This window comes from Lycium barbarum, chromosome 7 (genome assembly GCF_019175385.1).
Source record: "Lycium barbarum isolate Lr01 chromosome 7, ASM1917538v2, whole genome shotgun sequence".
NCBI classification, from domain to species: domain Eukaryota; kingdom Viridiplantae; phylum Streptophyta; class Magnoliopsida; order Solanales; family Solanaceae; genus Lycium; species Lycium barbarum.
In genome coordinates, this window is record NC_083343.1 from 11,088,758 (window position 1) to 11,105,315 (window position 16,558).

The 16,558-nt window shown below is 36.9% G+C and overlaps 1 protein-coding gene across 1 annotated transcript; it reads right to left on the bottom strand.

Annotated features, from left to right (window-relative positions):
- Positions 1-1,092: 1,092 nt before the first annotated feature.
- Positions 1,093-7,164, bottom strand: LOC132603108 (pyrophosphate-energized vacuolar membrane proton pump-like). Its single transcript, XM_060316002.1, has 8 exons — positions 6,808-7,164; positions 3,765-4,339; positions 3,275-3,654; positions 2,989-3,075; positions 2,568-2,898; positions 2,050-2,460; positions 1,904-1,963; positions 1,093-1,649 (listed from the first exon to the last, which is right to left on the bottom strand). The coding sequence occupies exons 1-8, from the start codon at positions 7,055-7,057 to the stop codon at positions 1,443-1,445; spliced, it is 2,301 nt and encodes a 766-aa protein (XP_060171985.1). The 5' UTR covers positions 7,058-7,164; the 3' UTR covers positions 1,093-1,442.
- Positions 7,165-16,558: the final 9,394 nt, after the last annotated feature.

A 16,558-nucleotide genomic window follows, 5' to 3' on the forward strand; every position in this document is an offset into this window, starting at 1 on the left:
GTGAAATCAACTTATTTTGAAAAGTATTTCTTTTTTTATCAAAAGTAATTTGGAAGATTAGTAATTTGGATTTGGTAAATCTTATAAGAATAGTGATTTTAAGAAATGTCTTGTCCTAGAAAAATCACACTTCATTTTGGAAAATTACTTTTTTCAACTTATGCTTAAAGTTTAAAACAACTTACTATTTAAAAATACTTATTTCTTCATCATAAGAAATCACATTCATTTTCTAAAATAAGTGATTCTTTTTCAAATGAAATAGTATCTTTTTGCATTGGAGTAACTTGGCCCAATGCATTAGAAACCTTGGGCCATGAAGGGAGGAAGATTGGGGACATAATTGATTTGGTCATTTGCACTTCCTCCCTATTTTGTGTGGGTCTTTAATTTTGTCTATCATAACAAATACTACTTTTTCGCAGGGCATATGTTTATATTTTCGCATCATGGTATCTCACAAGTTATGTCCCACACCCTTAAAGAATGATGTCCCGCTAAGCATAAGTTATTTGAAAGGTAAAAACTAAAAACCAGCCCATTTGAAGGACAAAAATTAAAAATCAGTCCAAATTAAATGAATTGATTTTGCGGCCACATTTGAAGTTTCGAATTACTAGTTAAGTCATGTCTAAGTTTATAAAATTTTACAAGTCAGCTCATTTTTTAACAAAGATAGACGACATCTGAAGGAGATATTTTGTCAACTTGTTCTTCGAAGTCCAACCATTCATACGGTTCAACGCCTAAGTCTATTCCACAAAAAACTTCAATCGTCAATTTGTCAAAACAATAACAAATATAACAAACTCATTAACGATGATGATGATTTGCCAATATTTTCGAACTTTTCCAATCACACCCACTTCATTAAACAACTTTTTCATAGGGAGAAGAGATAAAGCGTATTTCGTTTCATGTTTGCAAAAACTGGGTATAAGCTGATTAATTTTTAAAAAGAGTACATATTATGTAGTGGTGTTCAAATAGAATACGACAAGATTTTTTTTTTCAATAGACTTATTGAGAATCTAGAGATTTGAATGGTGCCTCTCCCTCATGTTACTTGTAGATTGTGGTGAAGAAAAGATAAATGCGCATAAAACTCGAAGTATTCAAAAATTTAACACCCACAAAGGGCAAGACAAGAAGGTTTTTTTGACAAAAAAAGACTGGTACAATTACTCTAGGAAAGAACATTGATGTTTCTTCTGAACTCTGCAAAAAACATTTCACCCTTACCATCATCACCATTATCATCGACGCGCATTTTCGCGAATATCTTCCTCCATAGCCTACATCATATGCTAATTCCCAACATTCTAGCTATTAAAAACACGAAAAATTGCTTGAAAGGAAGTTTGAACGAAATAAAGGGAGAGAGAAAGAGAGGAACGATAGATTCGTGATACAGTCATGTGACAAAAGGAGTTGCATTCGTCTTAAAACAACTTGAAGAGGAGACCACCGTGGGTGGCGAAGAATGGAGCGAACACGAGGGACTCGACAGCCATCAGCTTGATAAGAATGTTCAATGATGGTCCAGATGTGTCCTTGAGAGGGTCACCAACAGTGTCACCAATAACAGCAGCTTTGTGTGCATCAGATCCCTTGGGGCCAAGAGTTCTTGCATGTTCTGAGGCTCCAGCCTATCATTCAAAGATCAAAATCATCAAGGGGTCGTTTAGTAGGGTGCACAAGCATGTATTAGTAATGCTAGGATTAGTTATGTTGGCATTATTTTTTACCGACTGATTGGTTTGTTGCATTAACTAACATGCATTGCATATTTTCCAAATAGTACTGAATAGCGTGTATTAGAATAGTATTAAACGACCCCTAAGAGTTGAATCATAATTTCTATAGCACAGTCCAAGTGAAAGGTCCAACAAAAGTATTTTACCTCAATGTACTTCTTAGCATTATCCCAGGCACCACCAGTGTTAGATGCAGAGATGGCAATCTACAAGAACAAAGTTCAGCCAGGATTAGAGATTTAGACCATTTGAAGTTATTTAAAAGCACATTCTCAATTTTCGATATGTTTACCTGTACACCGGAGACGAGAGATCCTGCGAGCACACCAGACAGTGTTTCGACACCAAACAAGATCCCAACAATCAATGGAGTGAGCATGACAAGACAACCAGGTGGGATCATCTCCTTGATTGATGCATCTGTGGAGATCTTGACACAGGTGGCATAGTCGGGCTTGGCTGTTCCTTCCATGAGACCAGGGATGGTGTTGAATTGCCTGCGCACTTCCTCAACCATCTTAAGAGCAGCGCTTCCAACACTCTTCATTGTCATGGCGGAGAACCAATAAGGAAGCATAGCACCGACTAGCAAACCAATAAATACTTTAGGTGTCAAGACATCTACAGTGGAAATTGCTGCCCGGCTGACAAATGCCCCAAAGAGGGCCAGAGATACGAGAGCAGCAGAACCAATGGCAAATCCCTGTTATCATTATATGTACAAAGGAAGTTTGTCATTTCAAGGTAATATAGCGACTTCCAACTAAACCTCACAATGCTTAGTGTAGAGTAGAAGTGAATTTAATTTACCTTTCCAATAGCAGCAGTAGTGTTTCCTGCAGCATCAAGTGCATCAGTTCTCTCTCTGATTCTGTGGCTCATTCCAGCCATCTCAGCAATGCCTCCTGCATTGTCACTAATGGGACCATATGCATCAATTGCCAAACCAGTGGCGATAGTGCTCAGCATTCCAAGGGCAGCAACTGCAATGCCGTACATTGCAGCAAAGCTGAAGCTAACAAAGATACTGATTGCAATGGCAAAAATGGGGATGATAACTGATTTGTAACCCAAGGCAAGGCCAAAAATAACATTAGTGGCAGCACCAGTGCGGCATGAATCAGCAACATCTTGCACAGGGCTGGGGAAGGAGAAAAAGAACAAAACTTCAATTTCTGATATACAAGAGCCAAAGAATGTAACAAAGTGACTACAAAAACCAGGTACCCACCTGTACGCATTGCTGGTATAGTACTCAGTGACAAACCCAATAACAAGTCCGGCCCACAAACCAACTGCGACACACAAGAACAACTGCCTGCAAGTTCAAAATCAGATTGGATACCTGTGAGCCTCAGTATTAAATATTTTAAAAGACAGGGAAAGGAAGCTCAAAACAGCAGCTTAATTATCCATTCAAGTGCTTACAACTTCCATTCTTTCACAACCAAATCCCAAATAATGCGAACCAATATATAACAATGCACGAGGTGTCACATGACCAAGTTTAGACTTACCAGCTTTGTACTTCTTTCTGAACTCCGAAATTGAATATTGTGAAGGTCGATGGAAGAGCGACCCAACTAACAATAGCAATTCCAATCGTCATGAGGACAGTTGAGATAACGAGTTGCTTCTTCAATGCTGGCTCAATTTCCTTAACAGCCTTGACTTCAAAGAAATCGGTAGCAAATAAGGTGGTAAGCAAACATACGAGGATGCCAACAGAGCTGATGAGAAGGGGATATAGCATAGCTGTGAACTCATGATTGACACCGAAGGAGGAGATTGAAGCAACAACAAGAGCTGCACAGGATGATTCTGCATATGATCCAAACAGATCTGATCCCATACCAGCAATATCTCCGACATTGTCACCAACATTGTCAGCAATCACCTGAGACAATTTACACTTTAGAACTAACAAGAAAAGAAGCTTTTTAATAAGGCTAACTAGAAAATCAGTTCTACGTAGATCTTTACATTCTAATAGATAAATAACCATACCGCTGGGTTTCTAGGATCATCTTCAGGGATGTTCCTCTCCACCTTGCCCACAAGATCAGCTCCAACATCAGCTGCCTTGGTATAAATTCCTCCACCAACTCTACCAAAGAGAGCCATTGAAGATCCACCAAGACCATAACCAGTTATAGCCTCAAATAGACCTTCCCAGTCGTCACCGTAGTACATCTTAAATAGAAGGATGGTTATGAACAAAACCAAAAGACCGTTTGCAGCAAGAAGGAAACCCATCACAGCACCAGATCTGAATGCAACAATAAAAGCTTTGCTGACACCTTTTCTAGCCTCCAAGGTAGTTCTGGCATTTGCATATGTAGCAATTTTCATTCCAAGGAACCCGGACACCACAGAGGTAACAGCACCAAGCAAGAAGGATACGGTGCTGAAGGCAGCAGTGGCAAGAGCTGGCTTGCAAGTTTTGGTGATGTCATATGTACAAGGCTGGTCCTTTGTGCTGAAACCCTCAACAGAGCCGAGGAAAACAAAGATCAAGATTGCAAAAGCAACCATGAAAATACCAACATACTGGTACATTGTAAAGAGAAATGAGGTTGATCCTGTGGTATAAATAGATTCAAGAGTTAAGGTCACGAAGAATCCATTGCACAAGTTAATAGTCAGGTAATAGTTCCTCATCTACGCTAACTAATCAGGCAAAATAACTTACCAATAAGTATCTAGCTTTGCAGTTTCCCATCAAATATGGTCCAAATAAATGGTCCGGAAAACAAATTACAAAAGTTAAAAAATAAATGAAACTTAAAACAAAAATTTAGCAAGTGAAACAAGTAACTGTTCAACCTTTTACAAAATCTAGCAAATGAAACCAGATTTTCCCCTTTTTTCACTTCATTTTTTGTTCTTTTTCATTCTTTTTTTTTTAATAAGTTTTTTTGTCCATTTTTCTTTCCACATTAGTAAGGGAAGCAATGGCTTGTCCACAAAAATGAAACAGCAAAAGGAATGCAGTCCCATTACAGATCTCTCTGATTTGAGATATTAAAACCCCTCTAATATCTTTTCTTTGTTGATTTAATATTCTGAAATGGCCATCAATCAGTGCATTTTGATCCCTCCGAACACAATATTTACCTTTTCCTATGAAGTTACTCCCTCCGTTTCAATTTGTCTATACTTTCCTTTTTAGTCCGTTTTAAAAAAATGTCTCTTTTCTTTTTTGGCAACTCTTGAATGAGCATTTTGGTACATTCTACATATCTTTAGTTTATGACCGCAACATTCAAAAGTATTATTTACTGTCTTAAACTTCGTGCCAAGTAAAAACCATACAAACAAATTAAAACAGAGGGAGTATCAGACAATGCTCAAATCTACTCCCTCGGTCCTAATTATGTGATATAGTTTGACTAGGTACGGATTTTAAAAAAGAAAAAAAAGACTTTAGAAACTTCTGGTTTAAAACAAATCATAGATATTTGTGTGGCTGCAAATCATTTAATTAAGGATGCAAGGAAAAGTTTCAAGTTGTATGATTCTTTTTGGGACAAACTAAAAAAAAATATATATCACATGACCTGAGACGGGTAATACTTAACTCCATAGGATAATCAAAAAAGAATTATTATTTTTAATCTTAATGTATAATTAGCAAAAAGAATTTAAGCATTAAAGTATCTCAAAATCAACAGTCTTGAAATTTAGGTAGCCTTCAACAATATTATAGAGGTGACACGTGAAAGTGATGATAACTGCTTACCAACCTAACACGGCAACTTAGATCTATTTAACACCGACAAGCAAGTGTTTAAGAGCAACTAGGAATTATTTATTTAGGTAATAAAGGTTGCTTGGAATAGTACCTAATTTGGAATAGTACCTAATTTGGAATTAATTATTCCCTTCATAATCACACAACTGAGAAATTTCCACAATAATTGAAGACCAACAGTAAAGTCTAAGTCTCTACAAAAACGTGTCAGAAAAGCAAGAAAGAATAACATTAATTTAATAATGATAACAACACGTAATGAACGAAGAAGCTAGATCTTTATCAATCAGCAAAGAAAATACTTACGACTCCCTCAACTTTAAGTACCCTTAATCATATGACTTAGAAAAAAGGTACTCACTCTATTCTAATTTAATTGCCTAACTTTTCTTTTCGGGCTGACTCTTTTTATATTTAATAAATTGGACAATTTAAATTAAAACTTGATATTTTAATACATTACGCAGATCTATAATTTAAGAACACAAAATTTAAAAATCTCTTGTTATTTCTTAAATTTTGCGACCCGTCAAACTAAGACACTTAGAATTGGGATGAAGGGAGTAGATCTTTAATGATTATGTAAATTTCATTGATTTAAATAAGGGGTAAAATTGAAAGCAAAAAATTAAAGCAGACACTACTTATTTTGAAACAAAACGGAGGGAGTACTAATGTTAAACATAAATCAGCATATTCATACAGAACCAGTAAACTCACAGCGAACAATTAAATTAACAAAATTACAAAGAAATTTACTTTTCTAATTAATGAAACATGAAAATCAATTGAGCTTTTAAATTTAACAAGTATTTTATTTTCATTTATAAAAATAAAAAGTACACGATTTATTTATTTTTTGTTTATAACAACTAAACGAGATCTAAACATCACATATATAACAACAACTCATTATAGCGACCATGAAATTTTCAGTTGTTCAGCAAAAAAAAAAGATTCAAATTAAAGGCAAAAGTTATGTACATTTTGCCTTTAATTTGAATCTATTTTTTTTGCCGAACAGCTGGAAAAAAAAATTCATGATTACTATAGTGAGATGTTGTTATATAACGTTTAGATCTCATTCTCATTCATTATAACAGAACAGCATAAAAGAGTTTGAAATATTTTTTTAAAAACAGTAAAAAGCAAGGACGCTGTGGTAAAAATTTATTTGCTGAATCTCAGTAGATCTTGGAAGCAAGGCCACACTGCAACTTACAATACACCGTCATCGTCGCGTATTTAACTAACACTAAAAGCAAAGGGGGGCTAAATGGTAATTATATTAATTACCTTCAGAAATGGCGTTTTGAATCTCAGCGCATTTTTGAACAATATTTTGGTCATTAATCCCTTCTTCTTCTTCAATTAAAGATTCAGCATAACCATTCTTATCATCACCACCACTAACCTCCTTATTATCAATACTAACCTTAACTTTTGAAACGAGAAACCACTGGAAAAGGGAGAAAGCTATGCCTATGACAGCACATAACGGAATCAAAATATCCGTTCCCAGATCTGTTAAAATTGTCACTCCCATTTTTTTATTTTACTCCGACGGGCAGATTAACGGAGCTCTCCGGCGAATAAATGAAGGAAATAGTAGAGAGATAGAAATGTGTGAAGTGATAAAAAGATAGATGTGTTTGTGTATTTATAGTGTAAAGCTAAGCCAGTCAGGTGTATATATAGATAAATCGATTTCTATTTTGTTTTTATTTTTAAATGGGTTTTCTGTTAGGTTGTAAAAATCAAATTTTCTGTTTGTTGTTTTAAATGGATTTCTGTTGGGTTGTAAAAATCAAAACTATGGGATTTCTATTTTTTAAATTTTATTATGATATAATAGTCAAAATACAGGTCAAGTATCTTTTTTGGAGAGTTTTCTACGAGAAAGAAGTCAGTCCCTTATTTATCACAGAATACTTATTAAAACACATTTGACTAGTATATGATGATGCGTGATGTACATTCTTTTTTTGTTTGTTTAAATGGTGCCAAATGATACTCCACGCCCATAATTAAAGAAATTAATTGGAAAAAAAAATAAGAAATAACGGTCAAAAACACATCTGAAGATTCTAATCGTGTTTTGATAAATAATCGATTATAGAAATGATTAAGTGTAAGTTAATAAATGGGAAAGTTGAGGGGTATATTTGGGTGGGGTGAATTTACTTGGTGATGGGTCGGTGCAGATCAACTATTGCGGCATGGGTATTTTTAGTTAAATGGTTAATTTTGGCTAAATTGAAAATTTTTATCCACTTAAGGGTATATGTGTACACTTTGACTAACGGAGCGATATAGTTGACTACTTTTGCTAACGGAGGATAAAATTGACTAATAAACTAAAGTAAAATCGTATATTTGACCCTTTTCCCTATATAGAATCGATTTTTGTTTTATTTTTTTAAATGAGTTTCTAGTAGGTTGTAAAAATCAAAATTTCTGTTTTTTCTTTTAAATGGATTTCCGTTAGGTTGTAAAAATCAAAACTATGGGATTTCTATTTTATTAATTCTACTATGATATAATAGTCAATATACATGTCAAGTATCTTTTTTTTTTTTTTTTTGAGTTTTCGGCAAGAAAGAAGTCAGTCCCTTATTCTTTATTTTGAACTATTTGGTATTTTCGTTTCCTACATAAATTATCACCGACTACTTATTAAAACACACTTGACAAGTATCTGATAATGCATGGGGTACATTCTTTTTTGTTGTTTGTTTAAAAATGGTGCAAATGACACTCCATGCCCATAATCAAAGAAATTAATTGAATTGGTCAAAAACACATCTAAAGATTCTAGTCGAAATGTGTTTTGATAAATAATAGTCGAGATGTGTTTTGACAAATAATCGGTTATAGTTTCGATAGGAAACGCAAACACTTGATCGGTCAGGTGTGTTTTGATAAATGGTTAGTGGTAGTTCAGGTATTAAACGCAAATCTCTGACAGTTCAGGTAGGAAACTCACAAAAATGTGATACTTGAGGTGTGTTTTGACCATTATTTCTTTTATTATTCTATTGACTACTGCGAATTTATTACCCCCTTCGTCCAATTTTATTGTTCATATTTGATTTGGCACACTCTTTAAGAAGTATGTAATTATTAAAATGATAAATTTACTATTACCCTTTGAATATAATAAATTTAATAATTTGAAAAATACATTGAGGAATCAATTATAGTTAATAAAGGGTAGTCCAGTGCATTAAGCTTTCGCTATGCGCGGAATCTGGGAAAGAGCCAAACTACAAGGAATTGTTGTAGTTAATAAGAAGGATAAATTAGGAATTATGTACCCCTTCTCCCTAACGGTAATTTCCATCCTACCCCACCCCACCCCACCCCCACCCCACCCCCTCTCTCCCCCCTAACGGCATTACTGACCAGGTACCTGTCTCTCCCCCCCCCCCCTCTTTTTGACCGACGAGCACCGGCAGCAGGTTTTCCGGCCAGATCTCTCCCCTCCCCTCTTCTCTTCTCTTTGCTTTTTTGCTTCTTTTTTCGTATCTGCAACCGGAAACCCCTACCCAGTAGGTTTCCAGTCTGTTCAGCACAGGTACCCAATTTTTTCGGCAGATTCCGGCGTGAACAGTAACCTCGGGGTGAACAGTGATTTCGGCGGTGAACAACAATTTTTTGCTGCGAACGGTTTTTTTCAGCTGGAGTTGGTACCTCCAGTGGCCCATAAAAATTCTGTCCTTTAACCTTGAATTTTTGTGCCTGCTGCTCTTTGCCTTTTGACTTGCATTCTTCCCTTTATTCCTCTCACTTATAGTGCTATCATTCTTGGTGTAGTGGCCCGACTTGCCTATAGTTTCTTACTAACTTTTGCTTTAGTGTTTATTCCTATTTGTTTTAGATAAATTTTTGAGCTACTTATTTTGCCTTAGTGGCTTTAGCGAGCGATGGTAGACTAGGGTCATGTTCTCGGTCGGGGACGGAGGCTAGGGTTGGGGGTGGTAAGTGGGCTCAGGGAGCGTCTAGATTGAGAGTAGGGTCCTGGAACATTTGGACTTTAACGGGGAAGTCCATAGAGCTAGTTAAGATTCTTAAGAAGAAGAGGAATAATATAGCTTGCGTCCAAGAGACCAAATGGGTAGGATCTAAAGCTAAAGAGGTGGACGGGTATAAGTTATGGTTCTCGGGTAAGTCGATGCATAGGAATGGGGTAGGCATTTTAGTAGATAGTGAGCTAAGGGACCAGGTGGTAGAGGTTAGGAGAGTCAATGATCGGATGATGGCGATTAAGTTGGTCGTGGGAGGGTTTACATTGAATATTATTAGTGCTTACGCGCCACAGGCAGGCTTGGACGAGGAAGAGAAGAGGCGTTTTTCGGAGGATTTGGATAAAGTGGTGGGAGGTATACCGATCACCAAGAAGTTATTCATTGGAGGAGATTTCAATGGACATATTGGGTCATCTTCGGGGGGCTATAACGATGAGTATGGCGGTTTTGGCTTTGGGGGCAGAAACGGAGAAGGGGTCGCACTCCTGGATTTTGCAAAAGCTTTTGGATTGGTGGTAGCCAACTCGAGTTTTCTGAAGCGGGAGCAGCACCTGATAACCTCCTGTAGTTCGACGGCTGCGACGCAGATAGACTTTTTGCTCCTTAGGAAGGATGATAAAGGTCTTTGTAAAAACTGCAAGGTCATTTCGAGTGAGAACCTTACGACCCAGCATAAGCTCTTAGTGATGGATTTGGAGATTAAGAGAAAGAAGAAAAAAAGGGTCGTGGATGGCCGGCAAAGGATCAGGTAAGGGAGTCTGACTTTATCTAGTGCCCAGGAGATGGGGGAGAAGTTGATGAATATGGAGGCTTGGGAGAGTAGGGGGGACGCGAGCAGTATGTGCGAGAGGACGGCCAACTGTATTAGGGAAGCAGCTAGAGATGTACTAGGGGTCTCGAGAGGTCATCGTGGTGGGCATCGAGGGGACTGGTGGTGGAATGGAAAAGTCCAGAGGAAGGTGGAAGCAAAAAAAGTGGCGTATGCGAAGTTGATAGATAGCAAAGACGAGGAGGAAAAGCGGACGAATAGGGAAAGGTATAAGATTGCGAGAAAGGAAGCGAAGTTGGCAGTTTCGGCGGCAAAAACGGCAGCTTTTGAATGCCTATATGCAGAACTAGAGGATAAATGTAGGGATAAGAAGTTATTCAGGCTAGCCAAGGTAAGGGAGAGGAAGGCACAGGATCTGGATCAAGTAAAGTGCATCAAGGACGAGGATGGCAAAGTATTGGTGGAGGATGCTCTCATTAGACGGAGATGACAGTCATACTTCCATAAACTCTTGAACGAAGAAGGTGACAGAGACATTGTGTTAGGAGATTTGGAGTCTCTGAGGGGTGTCGCGATTTTGGGTATTGTAGGAGTATAAAAGTAGAGGAGGTTAAGGGAGTTGTTCGTAGGATGCGTAGAGGAAGAGTGACCGGGCCTGACGAGATTCCTAGGGAGTTTTTGAAGAGTGCAGGCAGGGCAGGTTTGGAGTGGCTGACTGGGTTGTTTAATGTCATTTTTAAGACGACGAAGATGCCCGAGGAATGGAGGTGGAGATGAGGGTGAGGAGAGGCGTGTCCATTTCAGAGAATCTGTTCGGATTGATGCGGGGCGCTCAACTACAGAAGCCATTCATCATGTGAGGAGACTGGTGGAGCAGTATAGGGAGAGGAGGAGAGACTTACACATGGTTTTCATCGACCTAGAAAAGGCTTACGATAAAGTGTCAAGAGAGGTCTTATGGAGATGCTTGGAGGTTAGAGGTATACCTGTGGCGTACATTAAGGCAATCAAAGACATGTATGAGGGAGCCAAGACCAGGGTTAGAACAGTGAGAGGGGACTCGGAACACTTCCCAGTGGAGATGGGGTTGTATCAGGGATCAGCTCTTAGCCCGTTTTTATTTGCCTTGGTGATGGATGGTTTGACGCGGCAAATTCAAGGTGAGGTGTCATGGTGCATGTTATTCGCGGATGACATAGTCCTGATTGATGAGACCCGCAACGGAGTGAATACTAAGCTGGAGATTTGGAGACAAACTCTGGAGTCTAAAGGGTTCAAGTTGAGTAGGACCAAGACAGAGTACATGGAGTGCAAGTTTAGTGACGAGACACATGAGGCTGGCGTAGAAGTGAGGCTGGGTACCCAGGCCATCCAAAAGAAAGGAAGTTTTAAGTATCTTGGGTCTATTGTACAAGGAGATGGGGATATTGACGATGATGTCACACATCGTATTGGTGCAGGGTGGATGAAATGGAGGCTCGCTTCAGAAGTGCTGTGTGATAAGAAGGTGCCACCAAAGCTTAAAGGCAAGTTCTACAAAGTGGTAGTGAGACCGACTTTGTTGTACGGGACGGAGTGCTGGGCAGTCAAGAACTCGCACGTCCAGAAGATGAAAGTTGCGGAAATGAGAATGTTGCGATGGATGTGTGGGCACAACAAGAAAGATAGGATTAGGAATGAAGATATCCGAGATAAGGTGGGAGTGGCATCAGTGGAGGACAAGATGCGGGAAGCGTGGCTGAGATGGTTTGGGCATGTGAGGAGGAGAGACAGAGATGCCCCGGTGCGGATGTGTGAAAGGTTGGCTATGGACGGTTTCAGAAGAAGTAGAGGTAGGCCGAAAAAGTATTGGGGAGAGTTGCTTAGACAAGACATGGCGCAGTTCCAGCTTACCGAGGACATGACCTTAGATAGGAGGCTTTGGAGGACTCAGATTAGGGTAGAAGGCTAGTAGGTAGTCGCACGTATCTCGTCGTACTAGTAGTCACAATTTGGATCTTCATTTTCTTGTCCTTTGATTCATGCAACTATATGTTGGTCTGTGTACCACAATTATCGTATTTATCTGTGGTAGCTACTGTTTCTGTTTTCTCATACTGCTTTATCATGACTTTTTCGCTTTCGTTAGTTTCATTTACGTATTGCTTTGAACTGTTTCTACTTATCTGACCTTTTCTCATCATGTTTTCTCTTGAGCCGAGGATCTTCCGAAAACAGTCTCTCTATCTTTCGAGATGGAGGTAAGGTCTGCGTACATTTTACCCCCTCAGATCCCACACTGTGGGATTTCACTGGGTATGTTGTTGTTGTTATTGTGATTAGTATTGTCCTTGTTTTTCAAATTGAATAATAAAAAGTGATATTTACTTTTCGTACAGGAAGTAAAGAAATTTAAGTCAGGGGCGTTTGTTTAAAATTTCTCGAAACTTGAGCTTTTTCCACTTTTTGACTTCTTCAAGAAAAGTCTTATTTGAGTTTCTCTTAAACAATTTTAAAATCAATTGATCAAATATTAAAAATAACCCCTTCTGAATTTTTGAAAGTTTTGAAAAATCTAAAAAAGTAAGGTAACTTCTTTTTCTTTCGACAAAGAAAGTCAAATTAACTTCTTTTTTTCAAAATTCAAAAATTGAGATGGCAAATTCAGCTTTGGTAAACTTCAAACACACAAAAACACACAAAGCTTATAGTCTTGAGTTTCGTCTAGAAAAAATAATTAACACTAAAATAATTAATTTGTTATATTTTAATCTCGAGTCTTACCTACTTAATTGATAGTTGAGAATATGGTTATATAGATCTAGAGAGAGTTGAGGAACTAACTTGGTAGAACTTTGGGATTATTTATTATGAAAAGTTTTATCCAATTATCTTTTTACATGAAAAAAAGAAGTTAAGAATGGTAAATATTGATTAGTTTGTTAGTTATGTGCATACTTTTTCGTCTAATGGAGTAACTTTTTATTTAGATTTAGAGTTTTATTCTCAATTAAAACTAATTTTGATAATGATTTATTGAAAGAAAAAAAAAGTTGATCTTGCTTTGAATTGCTAATTTTCGGAGTTTTTAAGTTTTTTCATTAGGTCACTTTTAGTTAAAATATTGCGCTCAAAGACAAAAAGAACAAGACAGGGAGAAAAGAAAACATTCTCTTTTTTTTTTATTTACTCGCAGTGTTAGTATCTATATTGGGGCTTCGATTAATTCGAACTCGTGATGCTAAAAGTCCATTTAAGGAAGGAAGCCTCGTAACATGATTTTTTTTCATACCCACAGCTCAAACTTGAGACCTTCGATTTAGGGTGAAAATAAAAATGGATCCATGTTTATGGATTCTTAATTACATCAACTTCAAATTTATATATAACAATAATAATAATTGGGTTCGTAATTAAATATTTAGTAAATTTATTAATATACATATCTAGACAAAGGTTACCTATTCCTGTAAAGCCACATATCATGCAATGAATCCGCCTTTAGAAGGGACTCTATCCATTCGACAACGATCTTTGTTGATGGTGAAGATATTTTCTTAATTTATCTTATATGACTCTATTATTATTTAAATGATTAATGAAACTTTTCTTTACTCAATTTTCTGTAATTTTTATCTTATTGAGAATAGAAGATAGAAGATAAAAACAAAAAGCCAATTACTATATTATCCAAGCAAATAATGTTTTTTTGTTTTAAGTAAGATGCAAGGTGCAAAAAAAGGTAAGAAAAATTTAAGATTGTGTGAATAGCACGCCGAGTAATATAGCCAGTAGAGGATAACTATAAATGAGGCATCCACGTCAGAGATGAGAAAGATAAAGAGATTAGCTTCAACCGAATATATTGTAAAAAAGGAAAGTAGTCATTAATTAACACATAAATAAAATTAAAAAGTCTTAACGACCCTCTGAAAATATCTGTCTTAAATTAAACGGACAGAGAAGCAGGTGCATATGGAGGCTCGTTTACGAGTTAACATGAATTTAATATTTTTATTTGAATACAACAACAATATCAACATATTCAGTGTAATCTCACAAGTACAGTTGGGAGGTTAGGATGTACGCAGATCTTACCTCCACCTTTATGGGTACAGAGGCCGTTTCCGATAGACTCTTGACTCAAAAGAAACAAAGTCAATGTATGATTGCAAGAGAAATAAGACAACAATATATCAAGATACCAACAAATGGAGCAACACATAAGGGTAATGATCTAATAATTATTATTATATTAATTTGAGGTTGTTGTCGAAACTCATAAACTTTAAATTCTAAATTCATTTTTGTATAGAAGAAGATTCATCCAAGAAATGTAGGGATGATCCAAGACTTAAGCTCTAAAAATTAATTTTTTTTATTTTTTTTTGATAACTGAAAGTTTCTATTACCAATAGCAAAGATGTACAAAGTATTTTTAGCCTATGAAGTGGAGATTCCCCACCTTCAGACCAAGTGCATATATTAATCTAGCTTACTACTTACAACTAATACTTAGCTGCGTTAAGGGTAAAAATTCAGATTAGTTAGCCTTGGACACATAGCTCCTCGACAATGTATGTCTTGTATGATCTTCCTTATTAACACCTTTGTGGTCCTCTGTTTCTGCTGAAAAATCCTCAAGTTTCTTTCCAACTATAGATGATATCTAGCTACTGCTAGTACCATTCTGTATAGGGCTGCTTTGCTGCTTCTTCTTTTTACATTTCCAACCACCCAATCAATCTCCTCAGACCATCCTCTTGCTCCTCTTGGACATCCCTGCCATGCTAATAATTGCTGCCACACCTGAGCTGAGTACGAGCATTGGAAAAACAGATGCTGGTGTTACACCTCAGAAAAATTCTCGTTAATGCACAGTGGATAGACTAACGAGGGGAACGAAGTATGCGATGTTTCAATAAGTAAGAAATAGCATTTGATGATTCTAAATGAGCTCTCAAAGACATTCGAAGTAAGAGAAGAAAGTTGCCAAGAAAGACAAGGTATACGCTATGTATTGAGAAGGATTTATGAGTAAAGAGTTAATGATGATTTAATGATGCTTGGGAGAAGAGTTATAACGTCCCTTAGATTGTTAATGAGGTGTTAAACAAGTGTCAAGAAGGTTCCATAAGGATTGGAGATCAAACGAGTCGACGAGAATGAGTTTCGGAAAACTGTGGATTGTACGGTCCATTATACGGACCGTACAAAAGATACGGGCCGTAAGTATGGATATAACCTGTCCAGAGAAGAGCCTCTGCTGGAACCATTATACGGTCACACATACGGACCGTATAAATTGTACGGACCGTATGTGTGTCCGTATAAATGTGTCGGGACAGAATTTTGTGTATTTAATAAGGGACCAAGTTCATTTCATTTCATTTCCCTTTTCACCCCCTTCTCTCTAGAACTCTCTAGAACATCTCTCCCACAAGAATCCAAGAAATATTAGTGATCAACTACATCAATCTAAGTGAATCAAGTGTAAGAAACACATTAAAGTTCATCCAAGCCAAAGAATATCAATGGAAGTGAACTAGGGTTTTGGTGCAAGAGAAGTATTTCAACTCAAGGCTTATTCCCACACCATCTAAGGTAAGTTTCATGGTATTTTCATATTGTTCAAGGTATTTGGAAGTTGAAACACTTGGATTGTAGAAGAACATAGAAAAATGGGTCATGAATGTGGGAATAGTGTCATTTTGAGTGATAGCTTGAATTGAGTCATGATTCTTGATGTGTTGTGATATGGTATGTTATAAATGATATTAAGGACATAGGATAAGCAATATATGTGAGAAAACGTACTAGTATACTATAACCACAATGATGGAGAAATTGAAGTGAAATTGTGAAATGCGGATAATGTAAATGAATGATGATTTTTGGGTATAATATTGTGAATATTGTGATGGATGTTGGGAGTTGATATGTAAAATGAGGAAAGTTGTATAAACAAAGGAAATGCTACCCAATTTTCTCTAGCATTAGTAAGCACGTTTATATAATCAAGTAGCTAATGTTGAAGCGAATTCCTTTGAAGGTAGAGATGTGAGCGTTGAAGGAGAACGATCAAGCGATAAAGTAGCAAGCAAAGAGGTATGTAAGGCTAGTCCCTTCTTTCTAAGGCATGATTCTTATGACATGATATTCCCTATCTCTTCATGACTTTCTTACATCCCAAAAAAAATTATTAGTCAATCTTAGTAGAGAGCTATATACGCATATGATAAAGAAAAGAGATACGATACGAGCATGATAA

Excerpts from the sequence above, each read along its gene's own strand:
- LOC132603108 (XM_060316002.1), bottom strand. The coding sequence starts at position 7,057 with ATGGGAGTGACAATTTTAACAGATCTGGGAACGGATATTTTGATTCCG. Across the intron at positions 4,340-6,807 it reads TCAAAACGCCATTTCTGAAG|GATCAACCTCATTTCTCTTT; the intron begins GTAATTAATATA and ends TTTATACCACAG. Across the intron at positions 1,650-1,903 it reads ATGCTAAGAAGTACATTGAG|GCTGGAGCCTCAGAACATGC; the intron begins GTAAAATACTTT and ends TTTGAATGATAG.